We start from the raw sequence: 16,721 nt of genomic DNA on the forward strand, positions 1-16,721 counted from the left end.
TCTGTGCTGACAGAGCCTGGAGCCTGCTTCAGATTCTGTGTCTCCCTCTCTGCCCCTCCACCACTCACTCACTCTCTCTCTCTCTCTCTCTCTCTCTCAAAAATAAACATTAAAAAAAAATTAAGAGTCAGGCACTTAATCAACTGAGACACCTGGGCACCTCTGGTGATAATAATTTTTAAAAGATATCCTTAATTTTTGTTCTGATATTTGGGTGATAAAAATCAGAACAAAATAAAGGTCAATGTGGGAATGGTGTGGTATGTGGGGCATCTGGCTGGAATTCTGATGCCCCTCTGGAGGTCCTTCATGGTCAGGGGTAGACATGAGCGCCCATATTCTAAGGGGTTACTGTGATACAGGCCTTATCAGAGAAGCACCAAACTCACATTCCAGAGAGGCCAGGCGGGGCACTTATCTGAGCTCAGTGAGCTGTGTGGAGTCTATAGTGAGCCTGACAGCAGAAGCCTCTGCTGTGGCCACCACTCAGTTCAGCTCCGGACTATAGTGCTCTTGCGGGTACATAGACTAGGAGTTGCTAAAAATTCTAATTGAGAGAATCCAGATTTTTATGTAAAATGAAGCCATCCCAATCAGGCAAAGGAGCTGGGGCACTAATGCTGGTGTGCAATGGCCCAGGGATTGGGTGAAGTGGGAGAGGTCAATCTATTTGAAGGGAAGCTAAGAACTGTGCTCATTCCACACCATACCCCGTGGATGTGGCAGACAGTAGTTGTCCTCTGGAGTGCCACTGCTAAGGGTTATCAACCATGCGTGTGTCTAAACTAGGGGTCTCAAACACAAAAGTCTTTAGAAGTCAGGCAAGAATGAAAGCCCAGAGCTGTGGTTCTATGACTGTACTGCTCAGGCAAATCACAGGCCCAAGCACCGTTAGTGGCCCCTAAAGCTCTTCTGGAACCTATTTATGTATTTGACCTGTTCTTCCTCTTGAGCTAACACATTCCATATGTTAAACTACCTGTTATGTAGGGTAAATTAGGGGGGAAAAAAACCTCTTTGAAACTATTGGGAAATGGGGAAGAGTAGGAGCTCTTAATTCCTTCCTGTAGTTAGGGGTTTGATGAGTGTGTGTATACGCACACACAATTAGGTCTCACAAATCACTTGAACATACTTTGTTTCAGTATTCTCAGTCTTTGGACTGTGACTCACAGTAAGAAATGCAATTGACATCACCACCAAGTACACACACATATTGAGCCATATGAAATCGACAATATGCTACCCTCTTGATCTATAAAATGGCAATTTTACATGGTTCAACCTAACAATAATGCAAACAAAAGTTTCATGCAAAAATATTTGCCCTTGCTTTTTGTGGTACTCATTTATTATTTTAAATGCTGGTTGCAGTACACTAAATTCATTTCATTACCACTACCACTAATGGGTCAAACAAAACCAACCACTTTATTTAGTCTTCACAAAAATTTTTAAGTAAAGGAAATATCACTCTCCCATCCCCTTCAAAACAACCCGATGTTTATTCCAGGGAGGAATCGATTACCCCAGGAGCTCCTATTAACTGACGACTTACTCTATGCTTTTAGCCTTTATCTCATGTAATTTGCATTAAGAACCTCAGCGGATGGGTACCAACAATGAGGAATATGATGGAGTTTGGAGAGGTCGAACCCTTATTTCCAGGCGCAGGCTAGAAAGGGGCTGATTCCAGATTTGAGTAATTTCTGTAACTGCAAAGCCCAAGCAAGATATTTTCACGGCCTTGGAGCTGAGATCCAGACCCAAACCCTGAACCTGGGCTTTGCAGCGCTCCAGTTCTAACCGCCCACCCCTTCATGGGCTTTCCATAGAAGGGTAAGAGGGTGTGTGTGTGTGTGTGTGTGTGTGTGCGCGCGCGCGCGCGCGTGTGTGTGCGTTTGTGTGCGCGGGCGCGTGTGTGTGCGCGAGCGCATGCTGGCTGGCTGGCTTATTTGCTGAAACTTTCTGTCTGGCTCTACTTTTTCCCAGGCCTTTGCACTGGCGGTAGGGTGGGCTTTATCCCCGGGACAACCCCCTCCCCCAGCCCAGCCCGCAGCTGGAAGTCTTCACTGATCTTCATCTCGTCTCCCTGCCCCCTTCGGGGACTGGGAGGCCGACTGTCTCCCCCCGGTCTTTTCCAGATGTATGTCTGCCAAAGATCCCTCCAGTATAGAGGATGATGAATGAGGACCGGGGAGCCGGCCTGGTGGGAAAGTGTCGTTGCCTGGAAAAGAGAGGGAAAGGGAAAGGAAGTCGGGGGGAGGGGAAGGGTTGGAGCGGCGGGGAAGCGACAAGTCTGGACGCCAGGGACCCAAGCCTCCTCGGCTCAGCCAGTAAATTTTGCCTCCCTTAGGAAGGCGTGCGGAAGTGCTCCAATCCCTGCACTCCCTTGGAATTTGGGCTGCATTATACCATTTACTGCAACACGCACAATCCACTCAGGAACTACCCCAGTGTTTGCTTCCAGCCCTTCTAATGCCGGGTTCCTAGTGCTGCTCGCATTTCTCCGCGGGACTGAACTCCGGTCCACTCCCAGGCTTCCCCTCAGCAGGTTCCTCCCAATTCTCTCCACCATTCTCCGGTCAGGGGGGCGGAGTCGTACCTCCTCTCCTGTTCCTTTAAGAGGCGTCGGCTCCTCCCCTTTCGGAGTCGCCGTCTGACGCGGGATGACAGCAGCGAGTTCGGTATGTCTATGCAAATAAGCGCTCCCTGTGGGCCAATGGGGAGCGGAGGTGCCGGAACCACGGACCAATGCGGCGGGGGCGCAGGGGCTCACCATATAAGGAGCGGCCTCGCCATAAAAGGAAACATTGTATCTCTTTATATGGGGGGAAGGGTCGGGGGATCCCTCCGCCGCCAGCGCGTGGTCCCGGCCCCCTCCACCCGCCGTCTCGGCCGCGGCCAGCAGCCCCTGCCCCCCGGGGGACGCTGACGGCCGCCGGGCGCGCCGCCCTAGCATACGGACAGGGGGCGCTCCGAGCGGCCTGGGGCAACCCGGGCCACAGGGGCAGGAAAGTGAGGGCCCAGGTCGGCCCGGGCGTGCAGGGGCCCCGGGTTCGCAGCGGCGGCGGCGGCGGCAGCGATAGAGGCTCTAGCAGCAGCGGGAGTGCCGGGTTGAGCCGGGAAGCCGATGGCGGCGGCGGCGGCGGCTCCGATTCCTCGCTGACTGCCCGTCCGCCCTCCTGCATTGAGCGCCATGTTACCGAGCCAAGCTGGGGCCGCGGCGGCGCTGGGCCGGGGCTCGGCCCTGGGGGGCAGCCTGAACCGGACCCCGACGGGGCGGCCGGGAGGTGGCGGCGGCGGCGGCGGCGGGACTCGCGGGGCTAACGGGGGCCGGGTTCCCGGGAACGGCGCGGGGCTCGGGCCGGGCCGCCTCGAGAGGGAGGCTGCAGCAGCAGCGACAACCACCCCGGCGCCCACCGCGGGGGCCCTCTACAGCGGCAGCGAGGGCGACTCGGAGTCGGGTGAGGAGGAGGAGCTGGGCGCGGAGCGGCGCGGCCTGAAGCGGAGCCTGAGCGAGATGGAGCTCGGCGTGGTGGTCGGTGGGCCCGAGGCGGCGGCGGCGGCCACCGGGGGCTATGGGCCGGTGAGCGGCGCGGTGAGCGGGGCCAAGCCGGGTAAGAAGACTCGGGGCCGCGTGAAGATCAAGATGGAGTTCATCGACAACAAACTGCGGCGCTACACGACCTTCAGCAAGAGGAAGACGGGCATCATGAAGAAGGTACCGGGCCGGGAGGCTGGCCGGCCACAGGGGACACGGAGGGTGGGGACGCGCAGGGGGAGCTCGGGAGGAAGGCAGAGCCGAGGCGGAGGTGAGAGGCGGCGAGTCTGCAGGAGCTGTGTGGGAGGGTATAGCTGTTACCCCAGGAGGGCGAGAGGGGAGGGGCGCTAAGGAAATGTGGGGAGAGGGGAGATGCCGCGAACGTCCAGAGAAGAGGGGAAAGGCGCCGAGGTGGGAGTGACGGGCGCGAGAGAGGAACGGGGCCCTTGCGGAGTGAAGGGGTGAAGAGTGGTTGTGGGAAGCTTGGAGGCTGCTTGGAAGGTGGTTAATGAGACGCGGGGGTCACTAGATCCAATGCCTTCTGGTGTTCGGGGGAGGGTGCTGGAAAAGCAGGGGGCCAAGGGAAGGTATGGAGGTGAAGAGGCTGAAGCTCTGTAACAACAATGAGCCAGCATGTGTGGGAAGAAGGTGGGCACCACAAGAGTAGTGCTGGCTGGAAGGACTGACAGGTATGATGACCCAATGGGGCTTAAGAGCCCCAGGTAAGGGAGCAAAGCAGAACTGATGCTGCCCTGAGCAGCAGGGACTGAGTCGAGCGATGGCCATGTGTCTTCCTTTGCATCCACTGGAAACCTGCACACTCCCTGCAGGACAGACTTCAGAACCATCTGCCTTTGGGACAAGTGGTGTTTCCAGCCCTAGGGAGAATCTGTGCATGGAGTTTGGGGGAAGGCAGGGAGGTTTGCAGAGGTACCTAGAAATTCTTCCTCTTCCAGCCAGCAATCCAGTCAATAGGGATGAGGAAAGGAGCCGTCTTGAGGTGTAGAAGATATGGGAAGGGATGGAAGCAGGTGAACTGGGAAACAAGCTAGAACCCTGGGGACATTGGATAGTGTTTATTTCTGTCCCCTATAGAAACCAGAGCTGCTTCCAAGGTGGGTTGTGGAACTTTTGGGAGAGTAAGGATACCATCCATGGGGCCACCCTTGGTTTCCTTCCTGGGCTCATGGAAGGGTGGTAGCTGCTAATCTAGCCCCCGTCTCCTCTCCCATCATTCCAGATGCTACTGCATCAAGACAAAGAAAGAAAAAAGGGGGTAACACAGTATTATAGGGCAGAAGGACAAATGGCAACAGGTTAGGGCTTGTGTGGTTTCCGGGAAGAAACATGGGACAGCTTAGAACTTACTTGGCGTGGCCCCTTATCCCTAATGCGACTTACAGTGTGATAGCAACTTCAGTTTGGTTCCTGTGACAGTGAAGAGTGGGTGAGAGCCCTCTCTCCATGAGGCTCTTGGCACTAAGCTGTAGTCAGGAGCAGCTATCTGCCCCCTGCCACCCCAAGTCCCCTGAGGTTATATATTCTGTCACTAGGGGGCTGTGACTGTGCCTGAGGTATCTGCAGGTCAGTGGCTGCTCCTCAAAGGAGGAGCATGGTAGTTCTTCTGCTCTCCAGCTCACTTCCAGATATCTTGATAGACCCTTTCCGTGCCCCAGTCACTGGAGAGGAAGGTCCCTGGGGGGCGGAGGGGGGCGGACAGGGGGTTGAGATCACTGTGTATTTCTTTTCTTCCCTACTTCCCAAGGAAGGTAGAGAGAAATAGTTTGGCTGACCTACCCATCTCCTCCCCCCTACCCCCAGGCCTATGAGCTGTCCACGCTGACAGGGACACAGGTGCTGTTGCTGGTGGCCAGTGAAACAGGCCATGTGTATACCTTTGCCACCCGCAAACTGCAGCCAATGATCACCAGTGAGACTGGCAAGGCACTGATTCAGACCTGCCTCAACTCGCCAGACTCTCCACCCCGTTCAGACCCCACCACAGACCAGAGAATGAGTGCCACGGGCTTTGAAGAGACAGACCTCACCTACCAGGTGTCGGAGTCCGACAGCAGTGGGGAGACCAAGGTGTGTTTGGGTCGCCTATCTGAGGGGAAGGAAGGGGAGGGACTTCACCGGCAGAGAGGGGAGGGGGTCCCCGTCTCTCCCTCAGGTTAGGTGCCCACCGAGGTGGGATGGAGCCGGGTTAGTGCCCCTCATCCTAGGGGACAGGTGTCCATCCTCGCCATCCTGACAGGAGGCCGGCCCCCTAGATAAGCGGGCGGCCTCCGTGCCCTTATAAGGCCGGCTCCGGCTCCAGGCCGGCCTCCCGCCTGCAGCCCGCCCGCCTGGCAGGGCCCTTGCATTCCTCCCGCCAGCTGTCTCCCTGCTGGGGGCGGGGGCGTAGCTTAGCCCTGCCCTCGCAGCAGGCTGAGTTGCCAGGGAGTAGGAAGGAAGCACTCGTGGGCTCCAGGGTCCTGGGAACCCAGCACTGTCGACGGGCGGGCTCGTTGACTGGGCTGGAGACTACCTTACTAGCCAGCCGCCTACCTCTTCAGGATGTCCGGGCCTGGGCATGTTTAGGGAGTGTATTCGCTGCTGCTAGGGATGCTGGCCCTAGTTACGCCTCCCCCTTCCTCTTCCCGGTAAGGAGAGGGGGCGGGGCTTCCTCCATTGCTCCTCTGGGGAGCCCCACCTTCCGGGTGGCCCTTCACTAACTGGCCAATCGGAGGAAGCGGCACTGTTTGCCTTAGCAACGCCTTCGCCAATCAGAGGCTTCGAGCTCAGCTGCCTAGCAAACATCCCGCACTGACCCACCCCCAGTATTTGAACCCCCTCAGTTCTCTGGGCTTGGTTCTCAGTTTGTGGCTTCCTCCTTCCCCTTCTAAGAACAAAGGCTCGCTGAGGGGAGGGTCAGTGCTCCGGGATACCCCCTCTTACTGGCCTATCATCTGTAATTGCAAACTCTTGAAGCAGTAGGGCTCATTTATTCCCAGGGAACTTTGTGGAAGGAATAAATTCCTTTGCCAGTTTAATAGGAGCGCCTATTTAATAGGGGCTCAGTCGGTTGAGCATCGGACTCTTAATTTCAGCCCAGGTCACGATCTCCTGGTTAGTGAGATAAAGCTCTGCCTCAGGGTTCGGGCTGACAACCTGCTTGGGATTCTCTCTCTCTGCCCTTCCCCCATGTGCACACGTGCTCTCTCAAAATAAATAAATAAACAAACATAAAAATAATAATAAATTATGTATTTAAAAAATTCCATTGATAGTTTAAATCGTTAAGTATTTGGCATGAGTGCTTAATTGCCAAACACCCAAGATCTCTCTGAAACCCTAAATTCCCTGAAAAACTCTTGTCCCTATCTCAGAAGCCTGGCAAATCAGAGCTGGAAAGATTTTTTAAAGGACATAGTAGCCCAGCCCCCTCATGTTTACAGAAGAGGAGAACTGAGGCTCGGAAAGAGGAAGTGATTTCCCCAGGGTCACATAGATGATCACTGCCAGAGCCGGGAATAGACCCCTGTGTCCTGGTCCCCCAGCCGATGTGATTTACCACAGTCCACTGGGGCAGAGAATTCAGGGAATTGGGATGGTATCATCAGCAGAGCAGCAAATACTTACTGCTCTTTTTAGGTGTCAGGAACTTTATGTGTGTTAACCTATTAATCTTCACAACACCTATGGGGGTAGGTCTTCTCCTTTTACAGACAGGAAACTGAAGTTCAGCAGCTCAGTAACTTGTCCAGGGGTCAGACGGCAGGTAAATGGCAGAGCTGGGGTTTGAACCCAAGTTCACTGGTTCCAGTCTGGGTTGTGTCACGCCACACAAAGCCTCTGCAGGGGCAGGGTCCGGTAGAAGCTCACTGCTGCATCTTTCCTCTGGGTGTAGGACACACCGAAACCCGCGTTCACAGTCACCAACCTGCCGGGTACCACCTCCACCATCCAAACAGCACCCAGCACCTCTACCACCATGCAAGTCAGCAGCGGCCCCTCCTTCCCCATCACGAACTACCTGGCACCAGTGTCTGCTAGCGTCAGCCCCAGCGCTGTCAGCAGTGCCAACGGGACTGTGCTGAAGAGTACAGGCAGTGGCCCTGTCTCCTCCGGAGGCCTCATGCAGCTGCCTACCAGCTTCACCCTCATGCCCGGTGAGTCAAGTCACAAGAGGCAAACTGAAGGTGCCAAGAGTGGGTTTAGGGCTGGCACAAGGAGAACCTCTTTCCCTGCTAGAAGGAGGGTGGGCAGGGGCCAGAGCCTGAGAGAAGCCTCTTATGTCCCACTGGTAGGCACACCCTTCCCCACTGGGACCCCTATTATCCTTGTCAATAAGTTTCAACCATACTCTCTGGCCTTGTCTAGCTAGCCCAGCCCTGTGCCCCCCACTGCCACAGGGACCATAGACATTCCACCACTTCCCTACCTTGAGTGGAGGATAGGTCATGTCCTTGATGGTTCAGTGCTAGCTCCTATGTCAACCAAGGAGGCAGAGGCAAGGCCTGGGGTGGGAGGAGGAGGGAAGGGCACGAGCAGAGGGCAGAAACCTATGGAGACAAGATTCAGGACACAAAGGGCCTCTTTAGCTCCCAGGAAAGATAGCTATGGGAATTGGGGAGCAGTGTGCCAGACCCTGGGCCTAGGGTTGTTTGTGGGTGCTTGGTGCAGGTGGTGGATGGGTAGGACAGAACATGAGTAAGTCTCTGTGTCTCATAGGTGGGGCAGTGGCCCAGCAGGTCCCAGTGCAGGCCATTCAGGTGCACCAGGCCCCACAGCAAGCGTCTCCCTCTCGCGACAGCAGCACAGACCTCACGCAGACCTCCTCCAGCGGGACAGGTATAGCTCAAAACTCTCACCTCCCTGCCCTGCCTCATTCATGAGGCCTAGCAGCAAAGTGCCCAGCAATATCCCTCCTATAACTAAGGTCTGAGAATTTCTTAATGTGGAGATGGAGGCATTTGGCTTAACCCTTATTCTAATCCTTTATGGGAAAGTCAGGTGAGGATGGCTGGGTTTGGAATCCTGCCCTGTGGTAGGGCTATGGATTCCAGGAAGAAATTAGGGAGCATTGAGGCCACGCTTCTCTTCATTCAGATGAGAAGCTGGAGGCCCGGAAAGAAGTTACTTGCCCAAAGACACATGTTTGCTTAATTATCAGGAAAGATTTATAAAGCAGTTTCCTTGTGGGAGGGTATCCTAGGTTCTGAGTAGCTGTAATTCCTCTTGGTGTCTCTAGTCATTTCAGAAATGATGAGACACTTTCAAAATAAAATTAATTTTAAGTTCTTGTTAGTGACAGTCTTGTTACACAAGGTGTGGTCTATGGACAGAAGCCTAGCATCATCTGGGAGCTTGATAGAAATGCAGACTCTTAAGTCTTACCCCAAACCTACTGAATTAGAATCTGCTTTTTAACAAGATCCCAGGTGACCTTATGCACGTTAACGTTTGATGTTTAAAAGATGAGTTTGTTAGCCACACGTTTAGAAAGAGGGAGAAGTGAGAACAAATAAAAATGGGATAATGGAACCCCCTGAAAAGGGAGTATGTGAGTTTCCTTGGAGTGGGTCAGTCATTGTAATCTTTGTTTTTCCCAGGGCCTTAGGGTCTGGGAACAAAGAATTCAGCAGATAGACAATTGAATGGTACAATGTGATAGGATACAATTAAAGGTTGGTGCTCTTGTGTTCAAGAAAAAAATAAGGCTTTTCTTAGTTGATGAAAGGGAGCAGAGGAATGAGTCTTCTCCCACTTCTGACCTGGGAAGTGTCATGAGGGCTCTGGAGTCCTGGAATTCCTGGGAGTGGGATGGGGGCCAGTGCCAACCTCACAGATGTGTGTCTGTGTTTGCCAGTGACATTGCCCGCCACCATCATGACGTCATCCGTGCCCACAACTGTGGGCGGCCACATGATGTACCCTAGTCCCCATGCGGTGATGTATGCACCCACCTCGGGCTTGGCTGATGGCAGCCTCACCGTGCTCAATGCCTTCTCCCAGGCGCCATCCACCATGCAGGTGTCCCACAGCCAGGTCCAGGAACAAGGTGAGTTGTGGGGTGGGGCTGAGGAAAGGAGGACCATTTCCTCCCTTATATACCACATACTCAAATGGTCCCCCACATATACACCTAGATGTACACATTCACATACACAAACTAGGATGTCCACACATATACCTACCTACACACACACACACACACACACACACACACACACAGATGCTTGCACATATATTTTGACACCCATAGCTGTTCACTAGGCTACATATGCACACTTGAAAACGCATACCTACATGCACACATGGACACGGACACATTTGGACACTCACCTTTGGGCACGTACGTCTGAAGCTTACCGGGTCACTTGTGCATTTATCATCACTTCTCCGATAATCTGGAAGTTTCACTTGAGCAGGCGATTTGAGTATCTTTTGTGGTTTCCCACTGCAGGTGGTGTCCCCCAGGTGTTCCTGACGGCACCATCTGGGACAGTGCAGATCCCTGTTTCTGCAGTTCAGCTTCACCAGGTAGGTGGGGGGCACCCTTCACCCCATGCCAGCCAGCCAGCCAGCCATTCCTTTATCTTGACCTTGGGGATTCAATTTACCTATTGGTCAAAGCCAAGATCCCTAGTCAGGAGGCCTGTTTTCCTGGTCAGGCCTGTGGTGGACAGGCAGGCAAGCAGTGGGAGCTTCCCCTGGCTGGTCCCTCTTCCTTACACATCCTTTTCCCTCCAGATGGCTGTGATAGGGCAGCAGGCTGGGAGCAGCAGCAACCTCACCGAGTTACAGGTGGTGAACCTGGACGCCGCCCACAGCACCAAGAGTGACTGATCCGCCCTGCCGCCCTGGACAGATGGCCCAAGGGATGGCACCACTTATTTATTGTTGCCTTTTCACGTTTTCTTTACACACACGTTGACGGGCCGCAGGAGGGAGGCAGGGAGGAGGAGTGGGCAGCCACGGGACTGAGCCCTCTCACTCCAGCCAAAGAAATGGGCCAGCCTGCCCTCCACCCCGTCCTCCCTCACCCTCCCCTCCTAGCTCCACCTCCCATTTTCTGTTGATGGTGGGGCTGTCCTCCCTCCTCAGACTCCCCTTGCCAGCTTGGCTCCATGTTTGCCATGAGTATTAGCTTATCCAATGGGACCGTGCCCCACCTTCCCACACATAGGCCTCTGTGGGACTAGGCACCGTGTTCCCCCTGAGGAAGCAGTTGGGGTCCTCTCCCAGCCTTGCTGACTCTGTGTCAGCCCTGTGTCTGTCACAGGCTGGACAAAAAAAGCCCTACCCCTGCCCCTCAGGGAGCCACCTGGGGAGATGGGGCTTCTTCCCTCACGCTGCCGCCCCGTTGTCTCTGCAGCTCCTGAGAACTGGGCCTGTGCACAGAGCAGGTTTCTGGGGCCATCTGCCCTGCCCTGCCTTGCCAATCCCCTTGGGACTCCAGGGACTCCCGGGTTGGAGGGAACCACCAGTGTTCCCTCTCACCCTGTCTTCCCCCCCTCTCCTCCCAGCTGCTTTACTTAAAGTTGATTTTGAACTTTTTATTTGAGGAGACGAAGTGAAAACAAATCTATAAATATATATTTTTAAAATATTTAAACTTTTTTTTATGGCGTTTTTCTCGTCCCCCTCCCTCCCCAAGCTCCCCTTCCCTGGGGAGCCCTGGGGCTCCCCGGAACTGGCTGGGCCTCTGGGGACAGAGCCACCCCATGAGCTCGGGGCCCACCGGTGTGTAGGGGAGATTCTGGGATTGCCCGGTCCTGGGTTGTTTCCAGGAGAAAACCGGGGGAGGGGCCCTCAGGCCATGCCCCAACGGGGTGGGGAGGGTGACCCACAGCCCTGGGTCTCTTTTTGCCCTTTAGGGCTGTTGCAAGGGAGAGGGAAGAGGGAGACCAAATGTGGGGGCGGGGGTGGGAGGGTGTCAGGTAGAGGCAACTGACTTCATTTGTGCCACACACATGGGCATTGCAGCCTTGCGCTCCCCCAGGCCTGCAGCTGCCTGGGGCCCAAGTTGCAGTGAGCAGGGTGGGGTCTGGGAGGGGGTGAGAGGCAGGAATGGGGGGCAGAAGAAACGGGAGCAGCTCTTGGGCTGAGTATAGAGATAGGGGAGCCAGAAATGGGCAGCTCTCCCAGGGAGTGAGCAGCTACTGTAACTTTTTTAAATTAAGACAAAAAGCCTTGAAGAAAATGACTTTATTTTTCTAAGTGTAACCTCAGTATTTATGTAATTTGTACAGGGGCCGTGCCCTACCCCACTCTGCCCGCTACGGGGTAGACCTTGAGGATGGGCCAGCATAGGGGGAGGGTCTTTTACCCTGTGTCAGAGCCTACCTTCAACCCCTATATCCAGAAAGGGAGCTTTTTTTCAGAACAGGGCAGCAGTTGGGGTGGAGTTTTATTAACCCCTGTGACTGCCTTCAGGAAGAACAATCCTGCTTCTGTGATTAGGTGAAGGGGTGGGGGAAGTTTTTGTGCACAGCCTAGTTATCAAGGGGATGATTTGCCGACATGTTTGAGAACCCCTGTAACCTCTAACCCCCATTGCTGTCTTGCCCCAGTTTGGGGTACCAAGATGGAAGTCACCATTCTGGGCTTTCTCCTGGAGATAGCTGGGGTTTATGGGTGGCTTACAAGGCTGGGGCATGGCAAATCAGGGGCCAGAGAGTGGGGGAGCTTGGGACTCAGGTCTGTAACTGCCCAGCCCCCTTTCTCTGCTCTTGTTTCACTCCACGATCATTCACTCACTCCCCACTCCCCCACCCAGGGAAGGAGACTGATGAATTCCTCCTCTCCTTCTCGTGAAAGACAGACCCAGTGAGTGAATCAGGCAAAGTGCTTATAATGTGTGTTGTGTGAGCGTGGCCTTGGGAGAACATGTGTGCGTCAGGGATGAGGTGGCATTTATATGTGCAGCAACCCTTGGTGTTTCCCTTCCTTGGTGGCTCTGGAGTGTGTGTGTGTGTATGTGCGTGCGCGTGTGCATGTGTGTGCAAGTGTGTGTGCCTGAGTGTGTGTGTGTGCGTGTGTGTGTATGAATGTGGAGTGTGTATGTAAGTGGTTTCTACTTCCCCTGGGATGCTGACCCAGGAATAGTGGACATGGTCACAGTCCTATGTACAGAGCTTTCTTTTGTATTAAAAAAATACTCTTTCAATAAATGTATCATTTTTGTGCACAGACAGTGGGGTCTTTGCCTCCGTTTCTCCGTGTAGGGAGGGAGGGAAGAATGAAAAGGAATCAAACTCTAAACGTTGCTCTGAGATGCAAGCCTGGCTGCTTGATGAGAACAAGGGCAAAGCTAAGGGGAGCTTTGGGCTGTATAACCCTGCGGCTTAATCTAAGGAACATTTCGGGGAGCTGGAGCCTTTATCTTTGTGCATGGTTTTGTTAGGTGTTTAGGCCAACACACAGATGAGCCATATTAATTTATAGGTAAAGTGACTCAACCAAGCCAAACCACTGCTTAAGGAGTTTGGGTTTGGGAAACTCATGGCCACGTGACCTCGTGAAAACTCAAAGGGCAGCTCCGGGCTGAAGGTGTAGGTTTCTGGTGGATGGGGAAGCCGACCCACTGCATGCCAATGCTGCTTCTGAGGTGATGGAGGGAAAGCGCTGCGTACTTCTGCAACGAGGAGCAACGCGACAGCGAGCGCCGCCTCTGACTGCAGCGCGCCCCCAACGCAGCGGCGCGGCCACTACGCATGCTCCACTCGCGCGCCCTTCCGCCACGCTCGACTGTGGGACGTTGGGGGACCCGTAGAAGCCGGGCCGGGCCCTCCCTCGCGGTGTGACCCGGAAGGGAGCTGCTGAAGAGGCGGGGCCAGGACGGCGGGACCGGCCGCTGGCTCCCAGCGAGGGCCAAGCCGGGCGGTGGGAGGTGAGAGGAGGGTCCTGAGGCGACCCAGTCCCTGCCGCGTTCCCTTCCCGCTCCCAGACGCGGTCTCCGTGGGGTTGACGACGGGAGCCAGGTCTTGCTCTCTGAGATTCTCTCGGTCCTGTCAGCCTCCTCGGACCGCGCCCCCCCATCCTCACCCCGCCTCCTAAAGCCGTTCCGCTGCCCTAGTGGCCTCCGCCACCCCATGGTCTGCAAGCTTGGGCCTGACCTTCCTACACGCGTCTACCTGCTGTCTCATCCCCAGGTCCAGACCTCACCCCCACAGCTCAGTTTACAGCTTCTGTTCTAGGCCCATGATAGTTCTGCTTCTACCCCCCACTTTAGCCCATCGGTTGTTTTACTTCACCCTGCTCATCGGTTGTCCATCGCTAAGTCACTTCCCTGCCTTGTCCCCCCAACCCCACCCCGACCCCCGCCACACTACTAGGACCCCTGCCCCCATTGAGTTCCACATCCCATGTTTCCCGTCTTCTTCACGCTTTTCTTCTGTCGTCTTCTATCCCCGCCCCCCCCCATTCCTACTCTTACCACTCCCCATTGTCCCCATTCTGCTTTATATCACACATACCTTTTCCTGATCACCAGCTTAGTCGTCTTCCCACTCCCATTTATCATCTTTTGGCTTAATGACTAAATTTATCTGAGGACTGCCCCTCCCTTCTCCAGCTAAGAATATTAGATTGTGTTTACTGAGCTCTCACGATGTGCTAGCGGCTGCTCTAGGTGCTTTACATACATGATCTTATTTAGTTTTTACCACAGCTTCATGGGGTGGGTATGAATACTGTTACCATGTTGAAGAGAAGGGAACTGAGGTTCAGGGATGAAGCAACTTGTCCAAAAAATAATCACAGAGTAAGTGAAAGAGCCAGAATTCGAAGTCACTCTTAATCTGACTCTCCTCTGTGCCATATTGCGTCTCTAATATCTTCATCATCTCCTGACCTTATTTCCTACCCTTCAACTCCATGATCACCATCTCCATATTTATGAACCTCACCCTACATACAGCTTAAGTGCCAGGTGGGTCCTGGTCTTTTTTCCTATAATATAATCTGGCCCCTTCAGCCCCTCTCCTGCTCACAATACTCTGATACACTTTCCCATCCAGTTATCTGGATGTGGGTGCCCACTGCCCAGCCTCCGTTGTCTGTTTTCTCTATTTGCTATGGCCCACTCGTTTATATCCACCTTCCAGCTTTATGCTGTCATTTTTACTCCCTCTCCTACCCCTCCTGCATCCTGACTATCCACATTTGTTCTGTCCCACTGTCTCCCATGCTGCTGTCCTGTCTGCCCACCCATGTTATCCTTCTAAGTCTTGATCTGTAGCCCTCAGCCATACTGCTCTTCTGCTCAGACTGTCCTGCTTAACTGTCATTCTTTTTGTTACCCTTTTCTTCTTATCCTCTCTTGTAACCTCTTCCATCTCTTAAACCCCTTCATTTCATCCTGTTGTTGTTTCCACTGCATTCTCCTTCCTTATAAATCCCAAAGTATGTTCACGTTATATATTTCATCCTATGTTTGGCTTTTTCTATTTGGCCTGTAACTTCCACCCTGCACCCAATCTATGTCTCAAGGTTCCACCCCGTCGGTGTAGTCTTTTCCTTTGCCCTCATTACCTTTATCTTTCTCCTTCTGTGTCCCAGGAGGTCAGGATGGTGGGGGAACGGCGTGCTGGGGACGTCATGGTGCCCTTGGGGCCCCAGCTGCAGGCATATCCTGAAGAGCTTATTCGACAGCGGCCTGGGCATGATGGGCATCCTGAATACCTCATCCGATGGAGTGTTCTGAAGTGTGGGGAAGTGAGCAGAGTGGGTGTGGAAGAGGGTAGGACAGAGCACATCCTCATGTGGCTGTCAACCCCCGAAGTCTACGCCAACTGCCCCATGCTGTTAGGTGAGCGGGCTCTATCTAAGGGACCTCAGCATGAACAAGCTGGGGGTTCAGGAAGCTTTTCCTGCGATCCCGGAGGTCTGGATGACACAGCAATGGGAGAGATGGAGGCTGATGTGCGGGCACTGGTGCGCAGGGCTGCCAGGCAGCTGGCAGAAGGTGGGACCTCGAGCCTCACAGCTGCTGTGCTCCACACCATCCATGTGCTCAGTGCCTATGCCAGCATTGGGCCCCTCACTGGGGTCTTCAGGGAGACAGGAGCCCTGGACCTGCTTATGCACATGTTATGCAACCCTGAGCCTCAGATCCGTCGGAGTGCTGGCAAGATGCTGCAGGCTCTGGCAGCCCACGATGCTGGTAAGAGACAGTCAGGGGAAGAAGGAAAGTACTGGAGAAATTGGGGCCAGGAGGAGTAAAAACAGAAAGAGGAGGGATTGCCCAACTCTGTAAGAACTCCTAGTTCTTGAATTGCTGAATACCAATTCAATGCAAAAAAAAAAAAAAAAGTATAAATTAATAAACTATTACAGGTATATAAATAGGAAAAAATAATAGTACCTGGTTTATCTGTCCATTCTCAGTGCAGTGGCAGAGAAGAGACTAGGGTAGGTTTATATTTTTAAGTGGTGGGTTGAAATTTGTTGATTGTGAAATCAGTTTGGTGGGTTACAACCAACACTTTTTAATGTAGAATAACTAGTAGGTAGCACTTGGCAAGATAAGTTATGTAGCATTAAATATATGTTTCAGTTGTACGTATGTGTATTTATATCAGGTTACCAAGTAAAATGTATATACCTTCCTGGGAGAGTCTCAGTTGCAAAGAAGTTTGAAAGCCCCTGGGGTAGGAGATAGATAGTTTAGGAAAGGCAGGGGAAGTATTGGGGATTGAGAAGATACAGACTGGGTATGGATTACAGGGAGTCGGGCTCACGTCCTTCTGTCACTGAGCCAGCAAGATGGCATCGAGCAGCACATGGATTTTGACAGCCGCTATACTTTGCTGGAGCTGTTTGCAGAGACCACATCCTCTGAGGAACACTGCATGGCCTTTGAGGGCATTCATCTGCCTCAGGTACTCTGGCAGCTATGGGGGAAATGCTGTGTACAAGGCCTAGGACGTCACTTCTGAAAATGTGGTTCGGGATTATGCGTCCGCACCAGAGCCACTTGGGGAGCTTGTTAAAATGAAGGTTCGAGCTTGCCTCCCCACTCAGAATTTCTGAGATTAGACCCCAGGAACTCCTTGTGTGTTATATAAATCACAGTTTTAGACCTACAAGTGTGGGGATAAGGCATTTACATTTTTCTGTAGAACATGATATTGTGGGGAAAGGAGAGGGGCTGCAGCTGGGAAAAGATGCACCTACACCACGGACT

The 16,721-nt window shown here is 53.6% G+C and overlaps 3 protein-coding genes across 7 annotated transcripts in view; 2 read left to right on the top strand and 1 right to left on the bottom strand.

Annotated features, from left to right (window-relative positions):
- Positions 1-1,330: 1,330 nt before the first annotated feature.
- Positions 1,331-2,983, bottom strand: LOC115513969. Its single transcript, XM_030315561.1, has 2 exons — positions 2,606-2,983; positions 1,331-2,227 (listed from the first exon to the last, which is right to left on the bottom strand). Exons 1-2 carry the CDS (start codon positions 2,960-2,962, stop codon positions 1,979-1,981), a joined length of 606 nt encoding a protein of 201 aa, XP_030171421.1. The 5' UTR covers positions 2,963-2,983; the 3' UTR covers positions 1,331-1,978.
- SRF (serum response factor) lies at positions 2,974-12,728 on the top strand. Its single transcript, XM_030315560.1, has 7 exons — positions 2,974-3,724; positions 5,366-5,632; positions 7,437-7,698; positions 8,261-8,380; positions 9,399-9,590; positions 9,996-10,072; positions 10,283-12,728. Exons 1-7 carry the CDS (start codon positions 3,200-3,202, stop codon positions 10,376-10,378), a joined length of 1,539 nt encoding a protein of 512 aa, XP_030171420.1. The 5' UTR covers positions 2,974-3,199; the 3' UTR covers positions 10,379-12,728.
- Positions 12,729-13,355: 627 nt separating this feature from the next.
- The window catches only part of CUL9 (cullin 9), a 36,996-nt gene continuing 33,630 nt past the window's right edge, over positions 13,356-16,721 (top strand). For 4 of the 5 annotated variants that reach the window (XR_003968847.2, XM_032593167.1, XM_030315557.2 and 1 more), the window contains exons 1-3: positions 13,356-13,424; positions 15,095-15,698; positions 16,262-16,416. Coding sequence is in view for 4 of the 5 variants with exons in the window: in XM_032593167.1 (XP_032449058.1) it covers positions 15,104-15,698; positions 16,262-16,416 (750 nt within the window). In the remaining variant the exon portion in view is untranslated. Of the gene's footprint in view, positions 13,425-15,094; positions 15,699-16,261; positions 16,417-16,721 lie in introns of those variants that run through there. The other variant, XM_030315555.2, reaches the window with a different exon arrangement.

The sequence above is a fragment of the Lynx canadensis genome, chromosome B2, assembly GCF_007474595.2.
Source record: "Lynx canadensis isolate LIC74 chromosome B2, mLynCan4.pri.v2, whole genome shotgun sequence".
In the NCBI taxonomy this organism is placed as follows: domain Eukaryota; kingdom Metazoa; phylum Chordata; class Mammalia; order Carnivora; family Felidae; genus Lynx; species Lynx canadensis.

What these genes read in the sequence shown, in the direction of transcription:
- LOC115513969 (XM_030315561.1), bottom strand. Translation starts at nt 2,962, where the DNA reads ATGCTAGGGCGGCGCGCCCGGCGGCCGTCAGCGTCCCCCGGGGGGCAG. An exon ending in TTAAAGGAACAGGAGAGGAG is followed by an intron (nt 2,228 to 2,605) that starts GTACGACTCCGC and finishes TCTCTTTTCCAG; the next exon opens with GCAACGACACTTTCCCACCA.
- SRF (XM_030315560.1), top strand. Translation starts at nt 3,200, where the DNA reads ATGTTACCGAGCCAAGCTGGGGCCGCGGCGGCGCTGGGCCGGGGCTCG. An exon ending in CAGCTTCACCCTCATGCCCG is followed by an intron (nt 7,699 to 8,260) that starts GTGAGTCAAGTC and finishes TGTGTCTCATAG; the next exon opens with GTGGGGCAGTGGCCCAGCAG. An exon ending in GACCTCCTCCAGCGGGACAG is followed by an intron (nt 8,381 to 9,398) that starts GTATAGCTCAAA and finishes TGTGTTTGCCAG; the next exon opens with TGACATTGCCCGCCACCATC.